The sequence below is a fragment of the Lissotriton vulgaris genome, chromosome 1_2 (assembly GCF_964263255.1).
Source record: "Lissotriton vulgaris chromosome 1_2, aLisVul1.2, whole genome shotgun sequence".
NCBI lineage: Eukaryota > Metazoa > Chordata > Amphibia > Caudata > Salamandridae > Lissotriton > Lissotriton vulgaris.
In genome coordinates, this window is record NC_141686.1 from 142310157 (window position 1) to 142336665 (window position 26509).

Here is a 26509-nt window from a genome sequence, read left to right on the forward strand (position 1 = left end):
TGATCTGGTAATGCGAGGCAGGCAGGCGGCTGGTGGCATTGTGCACGCGCTTTTTAGGGCTTGCGCTTGCGCAATGACCTAAAAAGCACATGCACTTGAAGAAATTGCCACTGGAATCGCCAGTGGTGGATCAACACTGGATAAGCCGTAATAGAGCTTCGCCAGCGATGCGCAGAAGCGCATCAGCAGGCGAGCCCTAAAAATAAAATCAAGTAAACCAGTTGCAACAATAAAGTACAAGGCGACTGCAGCCTACAGCCCAGAATATATTGTTTCCAGGCCTTTATGTGTTAACACAGAGCTCAACTATGCTGTAAAAGATGGACTTCGAACCTGAATGCACCAGGGCCACAATGGAGAGCAATTTGACCATCTAATTATAGCTGCTGTCTATCTCTTCTAACTTTGGCCTTCTCTAGGGAACAATACAATTCAGTACAAAATACAGACATAGCCCTCAGTGTAAACATAATATTGCATCTTATTAATTGCCATTGAGGCACTGGTTAATGGGTTCCAGGCCCTACAACTGGTGCTATTTTTCAATCGAAAATTTTGAGTTGAAAGTGAGTTAGCAGAAGGATTCAAATTATCCAATTAAAAAAAAACGGATGTTAAAGAGGCTATGCTCAGGAGTCGGACTAGAAGAAGGATTAAGTAAGAAGCAAACAAATGAAAGTGACAAAGTTCATCAATAGTAAGCAGTTGACGGGTTGTAAAGCCCACTATACGTTTTTAGGAAACCCACAAAAGGTCTTTTTAAAAGCAAAGGCAAATGTGAAACCTTACAGAAATTCATAATGTAAAACGTTGTGCAGAAGCTGCTACAAAGGAGAGCATTGTTTCCCCCCCGATTTCTCAACTTAAGCAAAACTGTACAAATTTGAAAAATTCACTTTCCTCCTATGCCTCATTTCCCTAATGTCGAAAATGTAGAAGTGTTTTGGAATTTGAAAGGGTTTCAGGTGCACACCGAATTAGGATGCAAACTTAAAGAGAACCCAAATATTTTTTGGCATAGTAAGGAGCCAGTTGCTTTCTTGTGGGCGATGGCAACCTGTCTACATCACTCTTTAATAAAACATTGCTGATGACACTTTTGTCATGCTGTTAAAAGGGCACTGCGGAGTATAGTCGGTGTAAAAAAAATATAAATGTACCTGATCTCTACTCTTCCATGTGTGTGTGTTTTAGTATAGTTATCTCTGACCTGCGCCTCCGGGAGGTTCACTGATCCTTACTCTTCCTCCTCCCCCCTCGTCCACGGGTGGGCTGCGAAGTGGCGTAGACGGGGGTTAGGCAGCTGCAGGAGTAAAGGCCGCAACCAGAGTTGAGGTAGCGCTGTGTGTGCTGCAGAGGACAAAATAACCCATGGTGAGAGCTGCCCGAATATATAGAAAAGAAAATACAAAAAAATACAAAAAAAGCAAAAACTGTAAAACCGACCCCGCTCCCGGTAAAAAAAAAAAACAAAAAGGCACACAAAGGGCATTGATGGAGGAGAAAGTGTGAATGGCGCAGATTTTTTTTTTAATTAACATGGTGCCTGCTTCGCGCAGCATCCATTTAGCATTGGACGGGAGAAAGGAGCATATTTAAAAGTGATAGCCAATAGCAGGAGGGAGGGGATGCAGCTATAGCCCAGGGAGCGAGAGTTGCATGTTGCAGCGGTGACTACCATGCCATACTCGTCGCTGTAGCAGTCTCTGCAACTTCTGCACACGCAGCGGTGACATGCCCATCCCAGGTTACGGGGGAGCTGCTGCTGGTGACGCACATGCACACCGCTTTTGTAGATCCGATCCACTGCGATGAAAGCGCTGCGGCCAGCCGTGAAGCGGGGAGGGTGCATTTTGGATGCAAAGTACGAGACGCGGCAAACGAAAATAGAAAATGGTGCGCCCAAAACATATATAGCCATCAAGAATCTTTATTTCGGCAGAAACGGCCATAAAAACACAGATAAAAAATTGGCGAGCACGTCAAAAAGTCGATGGTACACTATCAAAAAAGATGGTCTTTTCTATATTAAAAATGGTTTTTCGTCGTATAGGAATAAAGTACAACTTTTGGCATTTTACCAAACCACATCAGGGGTTCCAGCCGGGTATTGCAGCAGAGGTCACCTCTCCGGGGAATGTCACTCAGCACCGGCGTGGACCAGATCTGCTTTTACCGAAGAAGAGGAAGCAGCAGCAGCAAACTGTGTCACCTGGCAGCAAGGCGATGGCCATCAGCAACACGCCCCTACTTCCGTTATCTACAGAGCGGTCATCCAGGAAGTGTGGCGCCGCCACGGCGGCTCGAGGTGCCAAGCCCCCAAACAGAAACAAGCAAGACGGAGGGAAGAGAGGGGAGGGGGGAGGAGAAATGCGACACGGCGCGAGGGGAGGGGGGAGGAGAAATGCGACACGGCGGGAGGGGGCGGAGGGGGTAAAACACGACGGACGTGCACGCGCATGTGACTTTTAAGGTCAATGCGCATGCGCATAAGCTTAATGCGCATGCGCATTGACCTTAAATTTATCGTGCACTGCAAGGAATCGCCACGATTCCTTGCAGTGTGGATAAAGAGTGGATAACTCGCAATAGTCTCGCTTTGCTCGATGCGCATGCGCATCGACAACAGGCGAGACCTAAAAATGGACACACAGATTCCTATCAGTCACTCCTATGGCAGGCCTTGACAATCCTGAAGGCAGAGTGCTTGGAATCGCGTGAGATAGTGCTCTGGCATGAGCTGAGCCTGTCTGCAGCTTGTGGAACCAAGTCCTAATAGCTGTTCCATGATATCGCATACCATATACTCTTAAGTGCATTATAATCCTCGCGGTTAAATGCTAACTTTGGTATTGCTTTATCAAAACATGTCGAGTAAGGTGTCATACGAATTGGAATACTAACCCCTCGCCAATTCTGGCGACGGGGTTAGCATTCCACCCTTCTAGAGGGACACGACATGTATGTAACTGTGAACCCCGGTTAAAGTTAACTGAAGCCTCAGCTCCACAAAATGGATGCTGCCACCACAGACACAAGTCTGACCTCCTGCTGCTGGGAGTCCTTCCAGCGAGGGAGGCCTGGACAAAGGGTTTCCTGTCCGGGGCGGTGCTAGCACCGTCCCAGACATGGTTTTGTGTATCCTGGGTAGGCAGGGCTTTTCAGGAAGGTGACTGCTGAGTGGCACCCCGGTGCTCACTACGCATAAGCCAGTCAGAACCAGTTCCAGGGGCACACCAGCCCCTGGCCTGGGGAAGTCCGGCAGGGGAGAGGGGTGTAACCACCCCCCTCCTGGTCCCACCCATAGGCAGGACCTAGTCACCGGGTCAGCCCCCTTTTTTAGTATAAAGATAGGAGCGGGCCCCCTGTTCAAATTAGATCATCTTTGGAATCAAGATACCACCTTCTTCGAAAGGACTTCAAGATTTCTTCCTCAAGATTCTCCCTTGTGGCTAAGGAGTAGTCACCCTGCATCAAGCGGGCACCATCCTAAAGAACACTGCGGTCTGCTGCAAGTCCTTCATCACGAATCCGACGACCCAGCTCGACGAGACCCGGCTTCCCTGGCACCTCTGACCTCTACTCACCTCTACAGCAAAGCTGAGAACCGTGAGTGCGACGAGACCTCGAGGGACCGACGATCGCCAAGACTGCACAACATCTTTTACTGCAAGCCCACCGTGTCCTCCACTGGTGAGTGCTTTGGGGTCCGAGAAGCCCCGACCCTGCGCAGCTCCAGCACCCAAGGTCAGCCTCCCTGCATCTCCACGATCTGCGTGGGGCCCTTCTGCTGTTTGCTGTGCACCGCGTTGTTTGGCTACTAGTCGGCTGGCTTGTGGCCTTCTGAACGACGCCCAACAACTTCACGACTGCTGGTCTGGTTGCTCCAGGCTGGCCCTTGCTTCCTTTTTCAAGAGAGGCACCCCGGACCCTCCTGGTCCACTCCAGACGCTATTTTAGGTCCACCGCGTGGGCTTGAATTTGCCAAGGCTTTGTTGCCCAATCCTGGGTCCAGCGACGCCGACGGCTTCTATCTTCGTGGGACAGCTCGATCCTCCATCCTGGTCGCCGACAACGCCTCCTGGTCCGTGAGATCTCCGAGTCAAGCGTCACCCACTCACCTTGTCGAGGTGGCTACCATCCGGTGCCCTCCTGGTGCCCACTGACTACTGGCTAGTAGTCTCGAACTTGGTCCCCTCTGCTTTCAGGTGTCATCTATCTTCGAGATCCAGGCTTGGATCCAACTGAACTTTCTTCACTGGTCACCGGCCAGCATCTTTTCTTCCGGCTCCTGGTCCGTCTACGAGGATTCCCGACGTCTCTTCAGACCTATGCAGCTGCAGCCCCTGGGCTAGGTAACTTCAGCATTTCGGTGCCCCAGCATAGCCTCACTATCCAAGGGTCAGAATCTATCTTCGTTTTCTCCCTACCAGGTCGGGTTCGCCCGAGAACACTAACTTTCTAATTCCTAGCTACCATAGACTTTTGTCCGCATCTCGCGTGAGAGTGCACACACTGCACCCGAGTCCCCTAGGCCTCCTAGTCGTAATCTAACGATTCCCTAGTCAAGTCCTAGCGATTCCAAAAGCTATTAGTACTGTACTTACCTGCTAGTAATTTCACATTCCACTTTCAGAGTATATGGTTTTCCGTGCCCCTCGGGCATTTGTATATACTGTGCTAACTTAAGTATTTTTGTAAGAGTTTTGGTTTGTGCTTAGTACCCTGTCCTCATAAAGAGTACAGGGCTGTTGTGATCTTTAAATAAATAACTGTTTATTTTCATAACACTTGTGTGGTGTCCTTTCACTGGGTATTCAAGGGGTACATGTGTGGTAAACAGCTGGCTTAACACGCCCTCTCGAGTCTTTAGCCTTAGACTGCTCGTATCCACGCTACTAGGATAGCTGGTCTACAAGGTTGACTTACAACCAATCATCAATAAGGGTTGCTGGACTGATACATAGTGTTCACTAGAATAGTGAGCACTGCATATCAGGCCACCTTCTCACAACCGGTATCTCGGTCGGTGGCAGCCTCCCCGCAGATGCTATTTCCGGCTGCAGCACGGCGGGTCCCCGGGTCCCCGGAGGCCCGCGAAGCCGCGGTTTGCGGTGCTCCGCAACGCCCAGAGGCCGGCACTTCCGGCCGGGAGCAGAACGGGCGCGCAGGTCGGCCAGTGACTGGATCGCCGCCGCTCCTCAGGATCGTTGACGATGCGCCCCAAACTCGAGCCGAGGGAGCACCTGGGTGGTAGATGTTGATCCCGTGGATATCCAGGGTCCGCAGTCACCAGGAGTAGGATAAATGAAGGATTAGTCAAAGTAGCCGGCGGAGCTCACTCAGAGAGCGGCCATCTCGCTGCTCGGCTAGCCACGCCCCCCATAGTCAGCCTGCTTTAGCGCCAAGGAGTGTATGACTGCAGGAGTATCATTACCACCCAATTCGCTTTCAAGCGAAGTAATTTCATCTTCGAGGCACACTAAGTCCTCCTGCTTGGTCTTCTTATTGGCAGCGATCAATGACAGTGCAGAACCTCGTATTACAGTTTTAAAGGCCTCCCATAAGGAAGCGAAACAGACCCCACATTTTCATTGAAGTAACAATCAATAGCCTTGATAAGTTCGGAACGCATCTTGGGATTCCTTAAGTGCCAAGGCTGAATAGGGGCAACTCTGCTCTCGCTACACAAACCCACCGAGACCCCGAGCAACAAGGGTGAATGATCAGAAATGCCCCTGGGAAATGGCGGACCTCACGCACCGAAGGAGTGTGGGCGGACAGCATCAGAAAATAGTCAATCCTAAAAAAGACTACCGTGTGCTACAGAGTGGAACGTATATTGCATATGCGTAGGGTGTAGCATCCGCCAAACGTCTACCAATCCAAAGGTCTCCAGCAGCTCAGAAAGCCATAGCTGAGACGCCGGCAGGACTCTGGGGGGAAATCGGTCACAATCACCAGAGACCACCGAGTTAAAATACCCACCCAATACAAGGAGACCATCTGGAAGCCCTAGGAGAGTCCGTCCCAGATCGGCGTAGGTGGTAGCTTGAAGACCCGGGGAATGTAAACACTAACAATTGTGAGCACCTTCCCCTCCCACCGCCCTGAGACAGCGGCTTACCGACCCCTATCATCGAGTGGGACTTCATCTATTTCAAGGGGCAGGGAGGATTTGATCATGATGCCGACCCCTCTAGAGCCAGATGTGAATCCGGCATGAGCCACCAATCTATAGCCGCGTCTATCCAGGGCCCTGCACGCATTCCCTATCAGATGGGTCTCCTGTAACAGGACAATATCTGAAAGAAACACGTTAGTGTTAGATTCCTTACCTTAGAATATCCCCAGGCGTCAGTCTGGATCCGGAAACTTTTGCGTAGCAGTACCCCTGCGCGTCGGTAGGCGTCGTCTGCAGGCATCCCCTGCGGCTCCGCGTCCGTCGTCGGCGTCGTGCGCCGTGATGACGTCGCTGGAGTACATAGACGCCGCCTCCGCGCGCTGACGTCAGTTCTTTTTTCCGCGCCAGTGGACGCAGATCTGAAGAGCAGTACTCCGGTCTTTGACCAAGTTTTTCGATTGTTTTTTCCTCTACTGTGCCTGATAGGATGCCTGGGTTTAAGAATTGCGATGACTGTGAGCGCACGATGTCGGTCACAGACCATCACCGCCTCTGCCTCCGGTGTCTGGGCCCTGACCACGACGTGGACTCCTGCGTCGACTGCCGGGCCCTTACCAACAAGGCTAGGCGGGAGCGGTCCCGCAAGCTACTGGAGCTCCGGGTGTCGGCCCCACGTCGGGACCGGGAGCGGTCCCGGTCCGGCCGGAGGTCGAGAGAGCGTTCGAGGGAGCGGTCGCGGAGCAGCGCCGGGCGCTCCGGAAGTCGACACCACTCGTCAGGCTCGTCAGGTAAGAAGCACAAGAAGTCGGGGCGTCGTCATCGTACCCCCGACTCCCCCCGACGCTCGCGCGATGCGGCCGGGGGCTCGGGTGTCCCCAACCCCGCGGCTCCGCGAGAGTCGCCGGCGCGGCCTGCCTCATACCCTCCGGTCCCTGGGCATGGCGCGACGCCTGAGGAGATCGAGGCGTTCCTCATGGCCATGAGGGCGCTCGCTTCTCCGACGGGGCCTACGGCGCCTTCGGGCCCAGTGCTACCGTCTGGGGGCCCTAGCGGTTCGGGTGTCCCTGCCTCGGCGCCGTCGGGTGCTCCGGCCCCGGCGCCGCCGACGGCTCCGACCCCGGCGCCGCAGGGGCCTTCGGGATCGGCGCCGGCTGGTCTTCCGGCCTCCCCGGCGCCGTTGCCATCGGGGTTACCCCCGACGCCGCCCCCGCGCGGCGCCGGTTCTCCGCTGCCGGTTCCGGCCGGCGGTGGGGTTCCGACGCCGGCTCCGGGCGGCGCCGTCCCCTTACCTTCTCCGACGCCGGACGCGGCGCCGGACGGGCGTCGCACGACGCCCGTCCCGGCGCCGATGGGGCCCATGAACCCCGAGGAGCCGGTCTTCATCATTGACTCCGAATACGGAGAGGATGAGGAGTACGGTGAAGGTTGGGAGGAGTCCGAGGACCATCTGGCTCGCGAGTGCCAGTATGACCCGGACTGGACAGGTGACTTGGGGGATGCCAGTGGTTTGGACGACTCTCCTAACCCTGGTTTGATCTCTCCTCCAACCGTGGCATCGGTGGAGGGAGCTGCCTATTCTGTGGTGCTGATGAGGGCTGCCAAGGCCTTACACCTTGAGCTCCCCGTCGCGGCCGTGAGGCCTAACATCCTCACCGAGGTCTTCAAACCGCAGTCATGCCCACTGGAGCCACTGCTGCCGTTTAATGAAGCCTTGTCTGACGTTCTGTTGGGCACGTGGTCCAGGCCCGCTTCAGGTGCGCCTGTTGATCGGAACGTGGCCAGGCGCCACCGTCCTTGTCCGGACGACCCCAAGTACCTGTCTACCCACCCCACTCCTGAGAGTCTGGTGATCCAGGCCTCGACCTCCCAGTCCGCATTCCCGTCGGCCCCGCCCGACCGGGAATCCAAGAGGTATGACCAGTTTGGCAAAAAGGTCTTCTCGTCCATTAGTTTGGGCCTGCGGTCTTGCAACACCGCCTGCCTCTTGGGCCGCTACACCCACTCTGTGTGGGATACGGTCGCGGAGCTGCTGCCAGAATGCCCCATGGAGGTGCGGGCAAAGCTCGGTCAGGCTGTGGCTGAGGGCCGAGATGCAGCGAAATATTCAATTCGGTGTGGTCTTGATACGACCGACTCGCTGGGCAGGGCTATGTCTACGACGGTGGCGATTCGTCGCCACGCCTGGCTGAGATCCGCCAATTTTTCGGCTGATGTCCAGAATACCCTGATGGACATGCCGTTTGATGGCTGTCACCTGTTCGGTGACAAAGCGGACCACGCGCTGGAACGCTTCAAGGACTCCAGGGTCACGGCCAAGTCCTTGGGTCTCTCGACCCAGCGTCAGCAACCGGGTTCGTTTCGTCCCTTTCGTGGCCAAGGAAGGGGCGCCCCCACACGTGCTGCCAGCCACGCGCCGCAACAATCCTTCCAACGCGGTGGCGGCCGTGGAAACCGCCGTGGTGGCGGTCGGGGACAACGGCGGGGTCAGACCACACCTTCCCCCGCAGCATCTACCCCAAAATCCTCCTAGTCCGTGCTTTCGGCCCCATGTGACGCCAGTGGGTGGCAGGGTTCGCCATCACCACGCTCACTGGCGCACGATCACTTCGGACAGGTGGGTGCTGCAAATCGTCCGAAGGGGCTACTCCCTCCCCTTCGAGACCTCTCCTCCAGCCATGCCACCGCAGAACCACCGTGTGTCGGGGGACCACTTGACACTTCTGCAGGAGGAAGTTACGGCCCTCTTGGCCAAGGGGGCCATCGAGCGCGTTCCTGGGCCAGAAGTAGGGCGTGGTTGCTATTCCCACTACTTTCTGGTGCCCAAGAAGGACAAGGGGGGCCTACGTCCTATCTTGGATCTAAGGAACGTCAACGGCTTCCTCCGGAAGGAGAAGTTCAAGATGTTGACGTTAGCTCAGGTCTTGGCTGCTCTAGACCCGCAAGACTGGATGGTAGCGTTGGACTTGCAGGACGCCTATTTTCACATCCCCGTCCTGCCGGCCCACCGGCGTTACCTGCGGTTCACGGTAGGCCAGGAGCATTTTCAGTTTATCGTGCTTCCCTTCGGCCTTACCAGCGCCCCACGGGTGTTCACAAAGGTGATGGCGGTGGTCGCAGCCCATCTGCGCAGGTTGGGGGTTTCAGTCTTCCCCTACCTAGACGACTGGTTGTTGAAGGCGGGCTCGCCCCAGACAGTCGTCCACCACCTTCAGATGACGGCAGACCTCTTGCACGACCTGGGGTTCTCCATCAATGTGCCGAAATCACACCTGTGTCCCTCTCAAAAGCTCCTTTTCATCGGAGCGGTTCTGGACTCGGCGCAGTTTCGGGTTTATCCTCCGGAACGGCGGGTTCGGGATATTCAGGCTTTGATTCCCATCTTTCAGCCGCTATCCCGGGTTTCGGTCAGGTTGACGCTGCGGCTGCTGGGACTGATGGCTTCCTGCATCCTTCTGGTGCATCACGCTCGGTGGCGGATGCGGGCTCTGCAGTGGGACCTGAAGTTTCAGTGGGCCCAGCATCAGGGCAACTTGTCCGACCACGTCTTGATCTCGGAGGGCACTGCGAGACAACTGCAGTGGTGGCTTACGGACCGCGATTGGGTCAGGGGCAAGTCCCTCTCCCTTCCCCAACCGGAGCACGTTGTCGTGACGGACGCGTCCCTCCAGGGCTGGGGTGGCCACTTGGGAGAGGCAGAGATCAGAGGCATCTGGTCTCCGGCGGAGTCCCGGCTCCATATCAACCTGTTGGAGCTGCGGGCGATTCGTCTGGCACTGAAGGCATTCCTCCCCTTTGTCAACGGGAGTGTGGTGCAGGTGTTCACCGACAACACCACCGCCATGTGGTACTGCAACAAACAGGGCGGTGTGGGGTCGTGGACCCTTTGCCAGGAGGCTCTGCGCCTCTGGCAATGGCTGGAACGTCAGGGCGTGACTCTGACGGTTCAACACCTGGCAGGTTCTCTGAACGCCAGGGCGGACGAACTCAGCCGTCGGTGCTCGATGGATCACGAATGGCGTCTGAACTCGGACGTGGCGCAAGGCATCTTTCTGCAATGGGGAGAGCCTTGGCTAGATCTATTCGCCACCGAAGAGAACGCGCAATGTCATCAGTTCTGCGCGTTGGAGTTTCCAAGACGGCACTCGCACGGCGATGCCTTTCGGCGCGAGTGGAGTTGCGGTCTGTTATACGCCTTTCCGCCTATACCACTTCTGCCCAGAGTGCTGAAGAAGATCAGGCGCGACCGGGCCCAAGTTATCCTTGTGGCTCCGGACTGGGCTCGAAGGTACTGGTATCCCGAGCTACTCAGCATGTCAGTCGGTCCCCCGATCCGCCTGCCCCTTCAGGAGGACCTTCTGTCGCAGCAGCAGGAGACGGTCCTCCACCCGAACCTGTCCAGTCTCCACCTCCATGCTTGGAGATTGAGCGGCGGCAGTTGAGGCCATTTGACTTGCCTCCTGAAGTCTGTGATGTTATTCTGGCAGCCAGGCGTCCCTCCACTAAGTCGGTATACGCCTGTCGGTGGAACAGATTTGTGGCATGGTGCACAGCAAAGGCTGTGGATCCTCTTTCTGCCCCTCTTTCGGAGGTTCTTCTGTTTCTTCTTTCTCTTGCCCAGCAGGGCTCTGCTCTGGGCACTATCAAGGGCTACCTTTCTGCCCTTTCAGCCTTTTTAAGGCTTCCTGATCAGCCTTCTTTGTTCAAATCCCCGATTGTAACTCGATTCTTGAAAGGCATCACTCACATGTTTCCACCTGTTCCGTTTGTGATGCCTCAGTGGGATTTGAACCTGGTTCTGACCTTTCTAATGTGTGCTCCCTTTGAGCCCCTTCATTCTTGTCCTCTCCGTCTCCTGACTTTAAAGACGGCTTTCCTGGTTGCCATCACCTCTGCCAGGAGAGTGAGTGAGCTCCAGGCTCTTTCTGTCCAACCTCCTTTCCTGTCCATTCATCCTGATAAGGTGGTTCTGAGGACTAGACCTTCTTTCCTGCCCAAGGTTGTTTCGGCCTTTCACATCGGGCAGTCCATCACCCTCCCTTCCTTCTTCCCGCCTCCGCATCCTTCAAAGGATGAAGAGCGGCTCCATCGTCTGGACCCAAAACGTGCGCTTTCATTTTACATGGATCGCACACGCCAGTTCCGGGTGGATGACCAACTGTTTGTTGGCTACGTGGGTGCGAAGAAGGGACGGGCGGTCTGTAAACGAACCATCTCTCGATGGGTCGTCCTCTGCATCAAAGCGTGCTACTCTTTGGCTCGGAAGGAGCCTCCTGTTGGGCTGAGGGCCCATTCCACTCGGGCCACGGCGGCTACCACTGCCCTGGGCCGGGGAGTCCCCTTGCAGGACATTTGCCAAGCGGCTACGTGGGCCTCGCTGCACACCTTTGCGAGGCACTACTGCCTGGACAGCCAAGTCCGGAGGGATGGCTTCTTTGGCCGTTCTGTCCTCCAGGACTTTCTGGTGTAGTTTGTATTGGTTCGCAGACCCACCACCGGGGTTGGTATTGCTGGGGTATGTATTCTAAGGTAAGGAATCTAACACTAACGTGTTTCTTTCAGATGAACAAGTTACTTACCTTCGGTAACGATATATCTGTAAGAAACATTAGTTAGTGTTAGATTCCTTACCGAACCCACCCATCCTCCCCGTTCTGCGAACTGATACCTAGGGTTAAGGTCATCCCTTTCAGGGCCCTAGTTTTTCCATGGCACCAGTGTTGGTTCTCTCATGGCTCTGCGTCTCCTGGCGCGGAAATGCTGTGTGCAAAGAACTGACGTCAGCGCGCGGAGGCGGCGTCTATGTACTCCAGCGACGTCATCACGGCGCACGACGCCGACGACGGACGCGGAGCCGCAGGGGACGCCTGCAGACGACGCCTACCGACGCGCAGGGGTACTGCTACGCAAAAGTTTCCGGATCCAGACTGACGCCTGGGGATATTCTAAGGTAAGGAATCTAACACTAACTAATGTTTCTTACAGATATATCGTTACCGAAGGTAAGTAACTTGTTCATCAGGGGCGTGACGTCTAAGAAACTGAAGTACAACACCATGTTTTATCTTGTCATTAACGTTCCAAGACAACAATTTCAAATCACCACCCCCATCCCAGCAAAGCACCACAACCCTCCCCTCTTAGCCCAAGAGCGATAGGATAACAGCAATACTCATTGTGCCATGTGAAAGGAACAAATACAAGAACAAAAACAGCCCCCCCCCCACCCCAACAACTGCCCGCTAGAACACCCCCCACCCTGTACCCCTGCGTACGACTAAAAAGCCACCCCAATCTGCAGTGTGCCTGTCGCCCCTTCATAATACACTACACAAAGCACCCCAGAGGAGGAAAAGAGACTGCCCCACCCCGCACCACCCTCGGGCCTGAACCCCCAATTAAGAAATAATAGCAAAACTCAGCCGGTGAATGCGACCCAGCAACCAGACATCAAGAACCAAAGTGTCACTCCTGTGCCGATGCACTCCCGTCCGCTCCACCAGGGCCTCCGCTCCCATCGTCCGTCTTCGGCAGCGAGTCGAGCCAGTCGCCAGCACAGTCCGGTCGGTCAAAAAAGGAAAGTTCGCTCTTGATACTCGACGCAAAGTCGAGCCGGAAATAGCATCGCATACTTGAGTCCCAAGTCCCGCAAGCGCCGTTTCACTCCCTGGAACTCCATCCTTTGTCGCCGGACTTGAGGAGTGAAATCCGGATGTATGGAGATTGAACTGTTCTCATAATTCAATGGGCCGTGCCTACGTGAGGCCTGGAGGATAGCGTCTCGATCCCGAAAGTGGAATAGCCTAGCCATGATGGGCCTCGGGGGAGCGTTTAGTCTGTCCACCCGGGAAACGATACTCACGCTCAACCGCAAAGAATTTGCTGAGTCCGGTGGGAGCGAAGTGGGTGACGATCAGATCCTCCACTAGCAGATCAACGGTGGTGGCGCCGTGGCTCTCGGGCACACCGACCAAGCGAATGTTACGCCGGGCCCTATTTTCATATTCGTCCAGACGTCTGGCCATCATATCATGCGATGATCGCAGGTTACCAATCTCCGACTGTGCATCCGCCATATCAGTGACAAGACTGGAGGTCTTAAGGTCCAAGGCCTTGACCCTCTCATTGGTCTTAGCCAAGTCCGCTCTAATGAGAGTGACATCAACGGCCACCGTGTCGATCTTGGACACAATAGCCTCATATTGCAGCCTCATATCAGTCTTCATCCCAGTGATGGCGCGCATTAGGTCCTGGAGCGAGACCTCCGATGACGCCACAAGGTCCGTCCTTGGGTCTTCAAGACTACGGCCAGCACCACCGGGGGAACCCTTCGGTTGTGTGTATCGATCCATAACATTAGTTTGAACGGGTCCCCCACGGGTCGGCACCTTCGTCTTGCGCTTCTCGGCTTCAGGTTTGGTCGCCATATTGGTAGCCACGCCCCAAAGGTGCCCCCTGGACCTGGTGTAAATGGCAAATACCGTTGAGTCGCCAAAGCGAAATTCCGGTCCAAAATCGTAGACTGTGAGACTAGGGATATGGCCGGAAAGCACAGCGGGCCAAGGCCACCGCGGCTCGAAATCAGGATCACTTTCAGAACAGTCAATTAGGAGGTCGAGGAGAAACAGAAACTGAAAGTAACAATGTCACCGGTGGGGAAGGATGTCCCTTCACCGCTGTTGTTGACTTACTCCTCGGCCAGCCAGAGCATCAGAGACCCCGCTCTCGTCCGGGGGCAGGCCAGAAAGTTGAAGACTATGTAAAAATGGTTCCCGAAGTCCGATTTCAGTTCTTGAAAGTATATTAGGATCAGCAAGAGTAGATCTTCAAAAGCCCATATAGAAATTCAGGATATTTCAAGGATATTTGCGAGAGGGCGGCGCGGGTCACGGGAGCCCTCTGCTTACGCGACCATCTTGGATGCCCGCGTAACTCCTCCCCCGCTGTTGCCATTCTTAGCAGTGTAGCTTTCCGGCAAAAACGCCCCATTGGAGCGAGCTTCCTACGACAAGCCGGCCACGGGACATCACGGAACATCACGGAACATCACGGACAACAGCGGGGCACATTGAACCAGCGTATCGGGACGCTCTGCCTCCAGCCTCCAGCCTCCTGCCTCCAGCCTCCTGCCAGCCCCTCCCGGTACACGGGACACAATTCCTCGCCCGCGAGTGAGTGCGGGAAGGCCAGGGAGCATCTTGGCAGTCCTGCCGGATGGTCTCCATAGATCACAGAGCACGGATTACAACCATTGACGGCCAATACCGGTGAGTGGGGTACGAGACTATTTCACCCATATTCACCCCATATTGTTCAAATAATCCCCCACTGGCGCCTTGACGGCTGGCGGCCGAGTTATTGAATAGATAATTGTTTGCTGCCAGTGCCAGTGGCCAGTAGAGTGCAGCAGAGAGCTGCAGCAACAGTGAAAGAGTGACAGACAGCAGCCGTGCAGCCGCAATCCGACACGCTGCAGACTAGGCTACGGATTACAACTACAGTTACAGCTACAGCTGTGCGGGTCTACAGCAGGCCCTACGGTAACTAAGGAACTACCCACCTGACAAGATACTTAACAGCAGCGGCATATAACCGCATACTAACAGCGTGTTAAACAGCTCACACAAGACCGAGCTCCATCGGGCTCCATCATATACTGACTTTCCAAGAGCTTTTTTAACGCCAGCAGTCACCCCACCCATACGCTACACACCAAAACCACACCTCGCTATCCTCCCTGACGGCCGCTGTTCCTACTCAGAGGGGGCAGGCAGGCTTGGGAGTGGAGGTGGAGTAGGAAGTGGAGCAGAGGTGGTATAGGTAGCTCCGATACCAGTATACCAGGAGCACTAGAGACCACAGGCAGGATAAGCAAGGCTTGTAAGTGGATGCTCAGGATCTCGGCCAGACTAGTGCTGTGGAGGGCTTGGGAAGGCCCGTTAAATATATAAACACACGAAGAGCCTCCAAATCAGAAGGAAGTCAGACAGAGAAAAAAAAGAGAAAGAAAAAAAAAACTGGAAGCCGGAGTCCCAGGAACACGTAAACTAGACTGACCTTATTAAACAAATCGGAAAGAATGAGATCTGGGAAAGTGCGGCTGAACACAAGTGTAAGGTAAAAAAAAAACGAAGAAGATACAAACCAGGGCACACAAAAGGCAAGTAGAAAAAGGAAAAGGATAGCACAACAAAGAGAGAGACTAGTGTCTGCACCTGAGCTACCAGTTCCAAGCCCAAAACAAAGTAACATTGGGATCCAAAAATTATTTTAACTAAAGGACCCTATGGCGACCATCTATGGGCAAACGCAGGAACAAGCCCTCCAACCTAGCCCAATTACACCAGCACCAAGTGTCAAAGAGAATGTACAGCAGCAATCAACCACCAAGAAAGGTGGAAAAAAAGAATCACAAGGTACTCATAGTGTGACAGTCCATCAAACAATCCAATAGACCAGCTACAAACCTCTCGGACCTTTGCCAAGCAAAATAGCAACATTGGCCTTGGCAAGTCCCTTGTGGTAATAGCCCAAATAAATAGCAAAGACTCCCAAACTCACGAAAGAGACGAAGAAATAAAGACCAAGGATAAGGGCAAGGTGAAAGAAACAATAATGGGGAACAAACTGGGGGCTGGGCATAATGCCTCACAGGACGACTCATGGCTAACCTCCCTCTCACTACCTGATGACATAAGCTTGGATAGACAAACAGGAATAGAAACACACCCAATCCCAGTTAGAAGCATACCCAAAGATCAGCCAAGGTCCACAAATCAATCATAGACCACAAGAAGATCAGGAAAACGGACCAGGTGGTAACGGAAGGCTGGAATCTACACCATTGCATCTAAACGTCAACCCCCACAAATGGGACAAAGGCCAAAATAAAACTACATTTTGGTCTAAAAACAAACTAAACCTAGAATCTCCAATTACGATATCATCTACGAGTAAGTCAGATGAAGTCAGAGGTACTGGAAATACCGTCTATAGAAGACCACAAGGCCCCATGGAGTAAAACATTACTAAACACCTTAGACCAGGCAATTAAAGCACTGAATTTCCAGTCAGACAAAATGGACGTCCAAATCGACCTAATAAACCTTATTGCGGGTCATATTTCAGGTATAAACACCAGGCTTGAGCACATCGCAAACCTGCTTCTAGAGAGGGTTGATAAGGGACTCCATACAGAGACCATCCAGCCAAGCTGTGTATGCGGCAAATTAGTGGACAACATGTCAAATTTACCGGTCATATTAAATGACATACTAAGGGTGGTTCAATCAGTGGATACAAAACAAAACATCAAAGTCACGAACCATACTGGGGTAACAAATCCTGTAGTGGAAACTGGGAGTCTACACATAGCAATTGATCCTAACCAAATCAGTGACGTAGAGGAACAGATAAGTAAGACCAGTGAAGAAAAGTCCGACAATGGAGCAGGCCAAATAGAGGAGACGCAATGCGCAACAATCCAAACAAAAGTCAAGTTAACAAAAAGACAAAGAAAGCGCGCTAAGAAAGGAAGGGCACAACTTAAATTTCAACCTTCAACAGACATTCATATGTACCCCGTCTTTCACCATACCACCTCTATGAAAAAGAATCCAGCTTCTGAAGTAACAGTCTCAAAGCATACAGACAAGTCCCCAGACCAATCAGCCTAGTCAAGTGCAGCGAATGGGAATACCCTGATTATAGAATCACCAACCGGCTCTACCTATACAAAATCAAAACACACACAAGGGAGTAAACATTTGAATACTCAGAATTAAACCATAAGAGCACAGGATAAAGAAAAGACTCAAGACGAGGTTGACGAAAGGGTTGTAGTCCAAGAGCCCTGTGAAAATCGGATAGTAACGATTCACCAGACAGATGAAACGCAAATACCTGAGGTCAAATCAGTAAAACAAGACATTAGGTCCCAAAATACCCCAATCAAAGCGGATACCAAACAAAATGTAATAGACAAAACTAACCAAAGGCAACTCATAAAAAGAGTAGACGAAAAGAAAAACATAAGAACACCGATAAAAATTAATTCATACGAAGATGGACTAACCTGCAGTATTGATCAAGCAAGCAAACATACAGTGTGCACTCAGATATTCCAAAATATAAACATTGACAAAATCACGGATAAAATAAATAACAAGGATTACAAGCTGAACAAGGACAGGATTAACGAACCCATCACCCACCCTAGAAGAACAGCCGATTCAAATGAAGAAATAACAATAAATACTCTGACTCGAGGGAGAAGAATAAACGTAAATGGTGAAATAACACAAGATACAAAATCGGAAGAAGAAAAAAAAGCAAAATGGAGTTCACAAACACTAACAGAATCAAACGACAAACTGGCATTCCTACCCGATTATCAGACAACAGGGGGTCAAGACTTTTTGAATAGAGGTAATATAATGCGGCTGCTGAGAGAAATCCCAGAACTGGACAACATTACATCCCAAGATCTTCTGTCTGTAGAATTTAAACGCATAAAAAACAAATCGGAGGTAGAAGAGTCTTTAACCACCTGGTCGTCTAAGGACATAGTTGATAGAATATTTGCTACGAGCATGTCTTTTGAAGCTTGGGGCATAAGACTAAGGCGAGAAGAACGGAAAAAATATCCATTTTCACTTTTAAAAAGCATAACCATAAGTAAAAAATAAAATGGAAGAGGGGAATACCCAAAAATCATGTCTAAAGGGAGCATGTTCCGTAACTCTGAAAAAAATATCACAAAACACAAGAAGACAAGAAAAGGCAGTGGTGCAAGGAGACGCTCAGGAACAGATTTACTGACTGGTCCTGGGTGGCATCGGTTTTGAGCAAGAAGTGTACATAGCAAGTCCAGATATTTAAAAGACGATCGAAAATTACATCTACAGACAACAGTTGGTAACCATAAGGATTCCTTTGCTACGAACCCACATATGATCAGCCTCTGATCCTGGAATGTTCATGGTTTTAATAGTATGGGGCACGACCATGAAACCCCTAACTTCTTGGAACAACACGACCTAATATTGCTACAAGAAACCTGGAACCTGTGCCAAATTTCCATCCCGGGTTACATAGTTTCATGTCCTCGCCGAAAAACTCTCAAAATTTGGTCACCCGAGAGGAGGCTTATCAACATACATCGCCCAACAATACAGATGGCAAGCAGAAGAAGTAGACACTGGAGTGAACTGGATACAAGCAATAAAACTTACGGAGAAGCTGGACTTAGGTTCATGCATTCGCATCATATTAGTGCTTAATGTTTATGTACACCCGGAAAAGAAAGAGAAAAATGAAAAGCTGATAACACTACTAACTTTGATCAGGGCACTACAAAACACTCATGAGTCGCATTCCATGATTATCTCAGGAGATTTTAATAGCAATCTAACAAAAGATGACAAAATAATTCAAGCTCTCGGAGAACTGGGCCTGTTAATCTTGAACAGGAAAGATAATGGGGACAGTGGCATACCTATAACCTTTGTAAGCGGCAATCAGAAGTCAACAATAGACTTCACAATAATGAGCAATAATTTGATACCGATGGTGAGCTCATTTTTGTTGTGGCAACACGTGGAAAGTGATCGTCTTCAACTAATTACCAAAATAAAAATGCTGGTTAGCAAGACGGAAAAACTAACACGGTCATTCAGTATACCGAAAAATTCAACCTGCGTAAACTGAAATGGGGAGGGAAGGACATAAAACCAACAATGGATAAATAAAAAAATGAACTGCTCAGACTAACACCGGAAGAAAAAGAAAACCCAATAAAAACATGGGAATATCTATGTGAAGCCGTAACAAGGAACCCCCCAACCACAAATCGGAATGCGAGAAGAATCAATACTGGGAAAAAGCCTTGGTATAATATTACCTTGAGAGAGGAAAAAAGGAAAATCGCACGAGAAGTCCGGAAGCAGGTATTAACGATAAAAAGTGGAATAAAACCAGACAAGTCGAAATTAAAAGCCATGTGGAAAAGATACAAGACCATGCTGAGTAGCGCAAAAACATCATACCAAGATGAAATCTGGACAAAATTATTAATTGCCGGGAAACACAAACGCCTGAACATTTTGGGGTATCATCACCAAACTGACAAAGGGTAACACCCTAAGACAAGAGGCAGGTATTGGAGAAAGTAAGTGGATCCAGCATGTCAAAAACATGTTTGTCGACAGGGTGGATGGACAAAACTGGCACTGTATATCCGAGTGCAAATCATGCACTAGCAACTCAGAACATGCAGGATTTATCTTGGGAACAGGAAACAGACCACCAGAAGAAGCTCCGCGTTGTGAAAATTGGAACATAGGGAAACCTGAAAACACTCTTGTCAGTAAATCAGAAAAATTAGTAGACATAGTGCCCGACACCCTAGTAACAACAGACCAGCTAAGAACAATAATAAATCGCCTGAAAAAAGAGGGGGCAGCGGGTCCCAACGGGCTTCCAAACTCTTATCTTTAAACACTCGCCTGAATTCTGGTCAGAATATTTAACGCCACTCTTTAATGCAATTTACAACCAGAATAAACTGCCCAGATCCTGAACTGGAGCATAATTCACCCCATTTTCAAACAAGGTGATCACAATGAGCCTTGGAACTATAGGCTGATTTCGCTGATGGATGTGGAGGCAAAACTATATGGGTCATGCTTACTATCACAACTTCAAGAGAAAACACAAATATAATACCAATGTACCAAACGGGTTTCCGGCCAAGGACCGGCACACTAACAAACTTGATAACCCTGGCTCTGCTGAAGGAAAAAGCAGAAAAAAGGAAGACAAGACTGTATGCCTGTTTTATAGACCTGCGAGCAGCCTTCGACAGGGTGAACAGAACCGGCTATGGAAAAAACTAAGATCATGGGGCCTCCCGAAGAAGCTACTGGAGGCAATTATAAGCTTGTACAGTAACACCTGGGCTTGAGTTAAATTGGGTGACGGTAGCAGCGTCACGGCTGAAATTAGAACACAACAGAGCCTAAAACAAGGCTGTGTACTGGCCCCAAGCTTATTCAACTTTTATATGGCAGACATAGTCAGTCACATGGAGGTCGGGGAAGGCCATCCACCCTACCTGTCAAAAATCCCAATCCCCTTTCTGCAGTATACGGACAACATTGTCGTTCTGAGTCAAACGCCAATAGGACTGCAAAGGATGATCAACAACCTAGTAACTTATTTGGAACACGAATGCTCGGAACTGAATAAAGACAAAACCTAAGTGGTCCGCATCGTGGGTCCGAAAAAGCCAACATTCAAATGGTACGCAAATAGCACCCCAATAAAGGAGGAAGCGTCATACAAGTACCTAGGTCTGAAACTGGGGCGAGGCCAAACGAACAAAGAACACAAAACAGATAGAAAAGTAAAAGCACAGTCCCTGATCTAGGCATACAAAAAAAACTAAGCTGCCCAAATTATACACATCTGCTGAAAGTGATAAAAGCACAAACCTTACCCACTTTGTCATACGCATTGGTCACCTGGTGTGACAAAGAAGCGGGGCTGTTAAATAGCTTACAAACAAAGATATACAAAGCAGCCCTAAACCTCCCAAAATAGGCAGCACCGGCGCAGGTTCGTCTAGAATATGTCCTGCTGAATCAGAAGTTTCGCAGCATGGGAACCTTTGTGAAACTCTGCCATAAAATACGCGTGTCAGAAGAAGGCTCACTGAACAACCTGTGTTGGGAAGAAATCGCTACCCAAAAGAAACAGCACGTGCCAAGCAGTTGGGGAGATTTCTTGTCCCAATCCTTGAACTGTATAGGAATTGAAGAAACTTGGGATTTAATGCCAGATAGAAATACCTTCGACAAAATCGCAAACCACGCGGTCAAATGCAAATCCTATCTGGAAGATAAAATAAGTACCGCAAAACGACGACACGGGTGGACTGTGATAAACTCATATTCCGGGATAAAGCCACAGACGTATCTGGAAAGTCACTTTTTTATTTTTTTTTTATTTTTGAAAACCTTTATTGCGCAAAGCCATAAAACAAATACGGGCCTACAACCATCCGGCCGGCCTCGACAACGTTTGGAGCGCAGCAGCAGTCAATACGACCCCCCAGTAGTAGTACAAACGAGCTACAGTCGACTTAAGTTACACTGGAGAGGTACACACTACCGGGGAGCAGGAGACATGAAGGTTCATTTTAAAAGTTTTTTATGAAGAATAATAACTGTAGTAACCAGAAAGGATCAAGGACCAAACATACCAACCTGACCTAAAGTGAGCAACGCGTAGCACAAAGATACAGCAAGCATGGAGACAACATCAAAACGGCGACACCAAAACTACACAGAAGGATTGACAATCGCAAAGTTCATAGTGCGCCAAGTGCTACCCACCCCCTCATAACTAGCGCCATTGACCCAAGGAAAAAAGGGGAAAGTAAAGAATACAAAAAGAAGAAAAAATAAGGCCCATAGAAATCAAAACGGACAAAGTAATACCCCCCCACCCTACACGCATGCAGAGGCTACGGCCTACCCCCCCCCACCACCCCTAGCAGTGTGTCTGTCGCCCAATAAAGAGTACCCGAAATACAGATAGAGAAGTAAAGAAGGAAAAGAAAGGAGAAACACATAAGACCGGAGTAGGGCCAGAACCACTTACTCCCGGACTCCCCAGCCCGCACAAAACCTCCACCCCATCAGCAAGGATCAACAACAGAACATATCAATTGCAACCTTAAGTGGGGAAAGACATCACAAATAAAGCATCCACATGTATCAGAAAAGCGTTCCAGTCCGGGACTCCCCCAGCCGAGCAGACAAAATCAACGAGAATAACACCATCAGCCCTGGCCTGAACGTTGAAAGCCCTCCAAACATGGCCACCGCTGAGAGCCCACCTCAGGCAGAACAAAGGGACAAGATGGCCGCCCTCGACAAAGAAGAAGCATATGAAGAGGAAATGGATGTCTCCAGTTACCAGTAAGTCCAGTGTCCAAAAAGACGAGCGTCCCCTCGATCACAGGATGATACACACTCCACCATTGTAGGAAAGAGGCTCCGGAGGCAGAGGCAGCAAGGGGGGCCAACAACTGGGAAGTCGACAAACGAAGCAATAGTAACGATTGCATAGGCAGAGTCTCAGTCCTCGGAGTGGAGGGAGACATTGTAACTGCAACTCCGTCGATAGATAAACACAAACCATTGTAGCCAGGGATAGACCGCTTCTCTGTACACTCATGCTGCAACATAGTAGCCACTTCAGGAGAAATTGGAGGCAGCAGGGAGCCAGTCAGCCGCGGTCGCCCCAGTGTAGAAGCAGCGTCTTCAATCTTCCGACCCAGCTCTCGGGTGCTTTGCCGCCATGCAGCCCTTAAGTCGGCAAGAGCTGCCAGGACGTCGCCGCAAGTCAGGATCTGCTGCAATTCCAGCCGGTCCGCGCTGCAAGGTGAGGGCGTCGGACCAGCATCCAGCTCAGGGCCAGGCAGGACAGCACGTCCTGGGGACAAGATAGCACTCCTCTCCTCGTCCAGGAAGTTGGGCGCCATTACCACCCCGTCAATGAGACCACAATGGAGGGAGGGGGGCGACATCAATATCGGGAAACGGCAGTTCGGGTCGCCGGTGGGAGCACGGCTCACAGTCAGGGAGCGGCGCACAGTGAGAGCCCCTTCGCCTCCAGCTGATGAGGGCGGCCCACGGCTGAGAAGGCGCTCCAAGATGGGGTCAGCTCAGCCCGCCAGCAGCTTAACAAAGAAAAGCGATGCAAGAAGGGCTCCCGCCTCGCAAGTGCACACTTCATTCCAGCAGGGAATCTCGCCACAATGGAAAGGGTCCAAACCGTCTCCCTCTGCAGTCAGCAGCGCTCCCTTAAGCGCCGGCACCTCCCCAGCACGTCCCACCGACTCCGCTCCGGCAGCGTCCAGCGGTGGCGATCGGCACAGGTTCCAGGGGCAGCTACGGAGGTCGGCTAACGCGGCGAATTCTCCATCAAACCAGCAGGAAGAGACCTCGGAAGAACGCGGTTGGCAACAGCGCGTTTAAATCACCGTTTCACCGCGGCGTAGGCACAGGATAGATATCAGGATATCGATGCGGGAGTGGAAGGCTTGCGGAGCCGGGAGCCTACACGTCCGTCCTGTCCGCCATCTTGGCTCCTCATCCGGAAAGTCACTTTAATAGGTTCCTAAAACAAAGAAATATATAAAACATCGATTAGGCCTACAGTTATCAAAGGATTTGTTACCATCCTGGCAAAATTGGCACACTGACCCTCATTGTAGTCTATGTGGATAACAAAATTAATCATTAACTCACTTACTATGTGTTTGCCTGGCGCTTAAGGACTTGAGGAGACAGCTTTTAAAGAACATTTTTAACAAATTGAATATTCGGACATGTAGGCAAGCTGTAATTAGATGGCGAGATGGATCATTTCCTATGTTGGCTTGCAGGGGGTTTAAATATATGATGAAAGCACAATCTCTCCTACAGCAAGCTGAACAGGGAATTATAGCACCAAATTGAAATATATGACATTTTATTCTTCATGTGGCCAACAGACTATAATAGTTAATAGTTACACATGTGTTTTTAATTTAAACGATGACCAAAATGCATTTTGTAATTTTTAATAATTTTATACAATTAAACTTGACTTGACTTAACAAACAGGGAATGGGAAGGGTGGGATAATGTGAGCCTCCGTGTCTTTAATGAAATCTAGATTCTCTAAGCATGTTAATAGAATCGCAATTTCATTACAAGAATGGAGGCTACATTATGCATGTTGGTAGCCTTGTAAAACGACATTAAACAAGTGTTCAATTGGTTTACAATAGTGTCTTGCGAAGGTACTAGCATTAGACCAGTCGGCAGCTTTAATAGTATCGTTCAACTTACCTCCGGACCAAAGTGACTTACTCGACATAGCACCTCTGAGAGAATGACCTTGAACTTGGTTTTATCAATACCTGCTAGAGTCATAGCGGACTTAACCCATCTAGCAATTGAAGTGGAGGAAATGGCCTTATGAGGTTTAACGAAGGAAATAAGAAGCTGATTCTCATCAATAGGCTGCAGGTTAGACATTGTCTGATCATAAGCTTTCATACATTCAACTACACAAAGTTTCGGGCAAGGGTCGAAATGAGGATAAAAGATTGAGTCAGACATGGTCTTGGTTCTTCCTTAGACCTCAAATTTGACTCCAAACGAATTATAGGACCTGTTCAGCTGTCAGTTTTTCTAAACTCGGATACACAAGTATGTAGTATATAACCTCAAGCCAGGTAGATGGGATCTAACTTATCACCACCATCTCTGTCCCCAGAATTTTAACTTAAATGTGTTTAGTCTTGTATCTCCAAGTGTAATCTGTATCTTCACTCCCAAGAACTTTCTACCCAGCACTCCTGTTAGTTGCTTAATCAGATATCTTATGCTTGCATTATTCATAAGCCAAAGTAGTATATTTCCTGAATAGAGCCCCCCTTCCATCCCCCACCCCCTTTATATTACTTAGCCTGCCGTCCTCCCTTTGGCCTACGAGTGCTCTCCGGATCCCTTTGGTGCACGCCCCGTCATTGTTCCCCCTACTTTGCCCGGTAGACATGGGCTCTTCCGGATCCAGCAACCATTTCTGTGCTGGTCTAAGAAGTGATTCTTGTTTGCTCCATTCTGCCTCATTTGCGCTTGGCCCTCTTCGACCGCAAATCAATTTCTTGCTTTCTTTACAACATTTAACCAGAATTTAATTCAAAATAATGGGATTTTAAGATGAAGAAACATGAAAATACATGCATTTGTGATTGATTTAAATTCTTCATGAACTCCACCTTAATTGGTATTGTGTGCTAATCATGCTTACCTGTTGTGCTTCCATGTTTGTTTAATACAGTTTTTTTAAAAGTTAATATACAATTCCTAGTTTATGATATTGTGCATTGCAGCATGATATTTCCTGTGCATAAATTCTGTGCTGTTAAATTTTCGCATGTTGTGCACAGCAAGTGATAAGATAGGCCAGGAGTGAAATCTGTGCAGATGTGACTTTTACAGTAGGCTTGTTGCTTATGAACATATTAAGCGATTTAAAGTATAATGTAGAATTGTGTATTCGTGTTTTTGTGCCGTACCTTGGCAACTCATCTCTTTCTCATCTAAATAGTAGAACATGACAAACCAATCTGTGATAGCCGCAAACTGTTTGCGAGTGCACCTAAAATAATAATGTACTACAATTCTGTCCTCCGTTTACAGTGTGTGTGTACTCTACACAGTTTAAGCTGAAACTGTTAAGTGAGAGGTGGGCTATTAATACAGGAAGGTGGGATACTGCATATCTTGGACATACTCCCTGGCATGCTTTGGTACTTTTATTTACAGATGTACGAAGTCTGGTCGATACAAAATCTTAATGTGATTTCTTTGAAACCGTTCCTAAACATAGTTTTGTGTAGGACAGTTAAATTACTAGAAGTCTGAGTCTGAACATTCACTCCCAGGTGAAACGTTTTTGCTACTGCAGGATCTTTCCTCAAAGGAAATTACCATATATCTGTTTCTGTAAGAATGTTGCTCATGCTTCAAATACATAAGATCAAAGAACACTATTTAAATGTATGTTCTTGACCGAGGAATCTTGATTTGCAGTTTATTATAGTTCTTTAACAGAAGGTATTCACTGTAAAAGATCAGGAACGTTGCAGTTGAAAAAACCCACTAAATGTACCAACTGCATTTTAAAGGCTATCTTTAGAAATGGACACAAAAGTTCACGAAGAAGCTACAACATTGATGTTAAGCAGGACAAGCAGATGCAAGCGGTATTTGGTTTATCTTTATTTGGAATGATTGTGCTCCGGTGGAAAGAGAGGAAGTCACAATCTCCTACCCAATTTCTCTGATTTTATCGCTTACTTTTTTTCTCTCTCTTTTTTTAGACCAGACAGTAATGACAGAGATGGCTGGCCATTGTTACAAAGTTCAAGCAAATCCACAGACTGCACAATGATGGAACACAGGACGTCTCCCACATTACACAATGGCACAGACCAAGAGTACATGACTCCAGACAGCTCAGACTCAGACTTCTGGTAATTGAACTGCCTTTATTTCTTTAGGTGATTCTCTCACCAAATTACATTTGTCTTCTCGTTTACCACCTATATTGTGTTAGCCTCTCTCTTTATTTCTGTCATCAGTCCAATTTACCCATTTAATGTGTTTAATGATCCCCTACTATCATTTAAACTGATGTCTATATTATTTAGTATGCTATGTTTTCTTGCAATTTGTGATTCTGATTTCACTCTTGAATCTCAACTCAAGCTGTGTTTTTTTGTTATGCTTTCTTGCTTTGGTCATGAATCAGTGTAGCACACCG

The 26509-nt window shown here is 49.7% G+C and overlaps 1 protein-coding gene across 7 annotated transcripts in view; it reads left to right on the plus strand.

The window, feature by feature from the left end:
* CNOT4 (CCR4-NOT transcription complex subunit 4) overlaps nucleotides 1-26509 on the plus strand; it is a 623322-nt gene that overhangs the window by 246744 nt on the left and 350069 nt on the right. For all 7 annotated transcript variants that reach the window (XM_086952989.1, XM_086952985.1, XM_086952984.1 and 4 more), the window contains exon 8: nucleotides 26067-26219. In XM_086952989.1, coding sequence (XP_086809115.1) covers nucleotides 26067-26219 — 153 coding nt within the window. The remainder of the gene's footprint in view (nucleotides 1-26066; nucleotides 26220-26509) is intronic.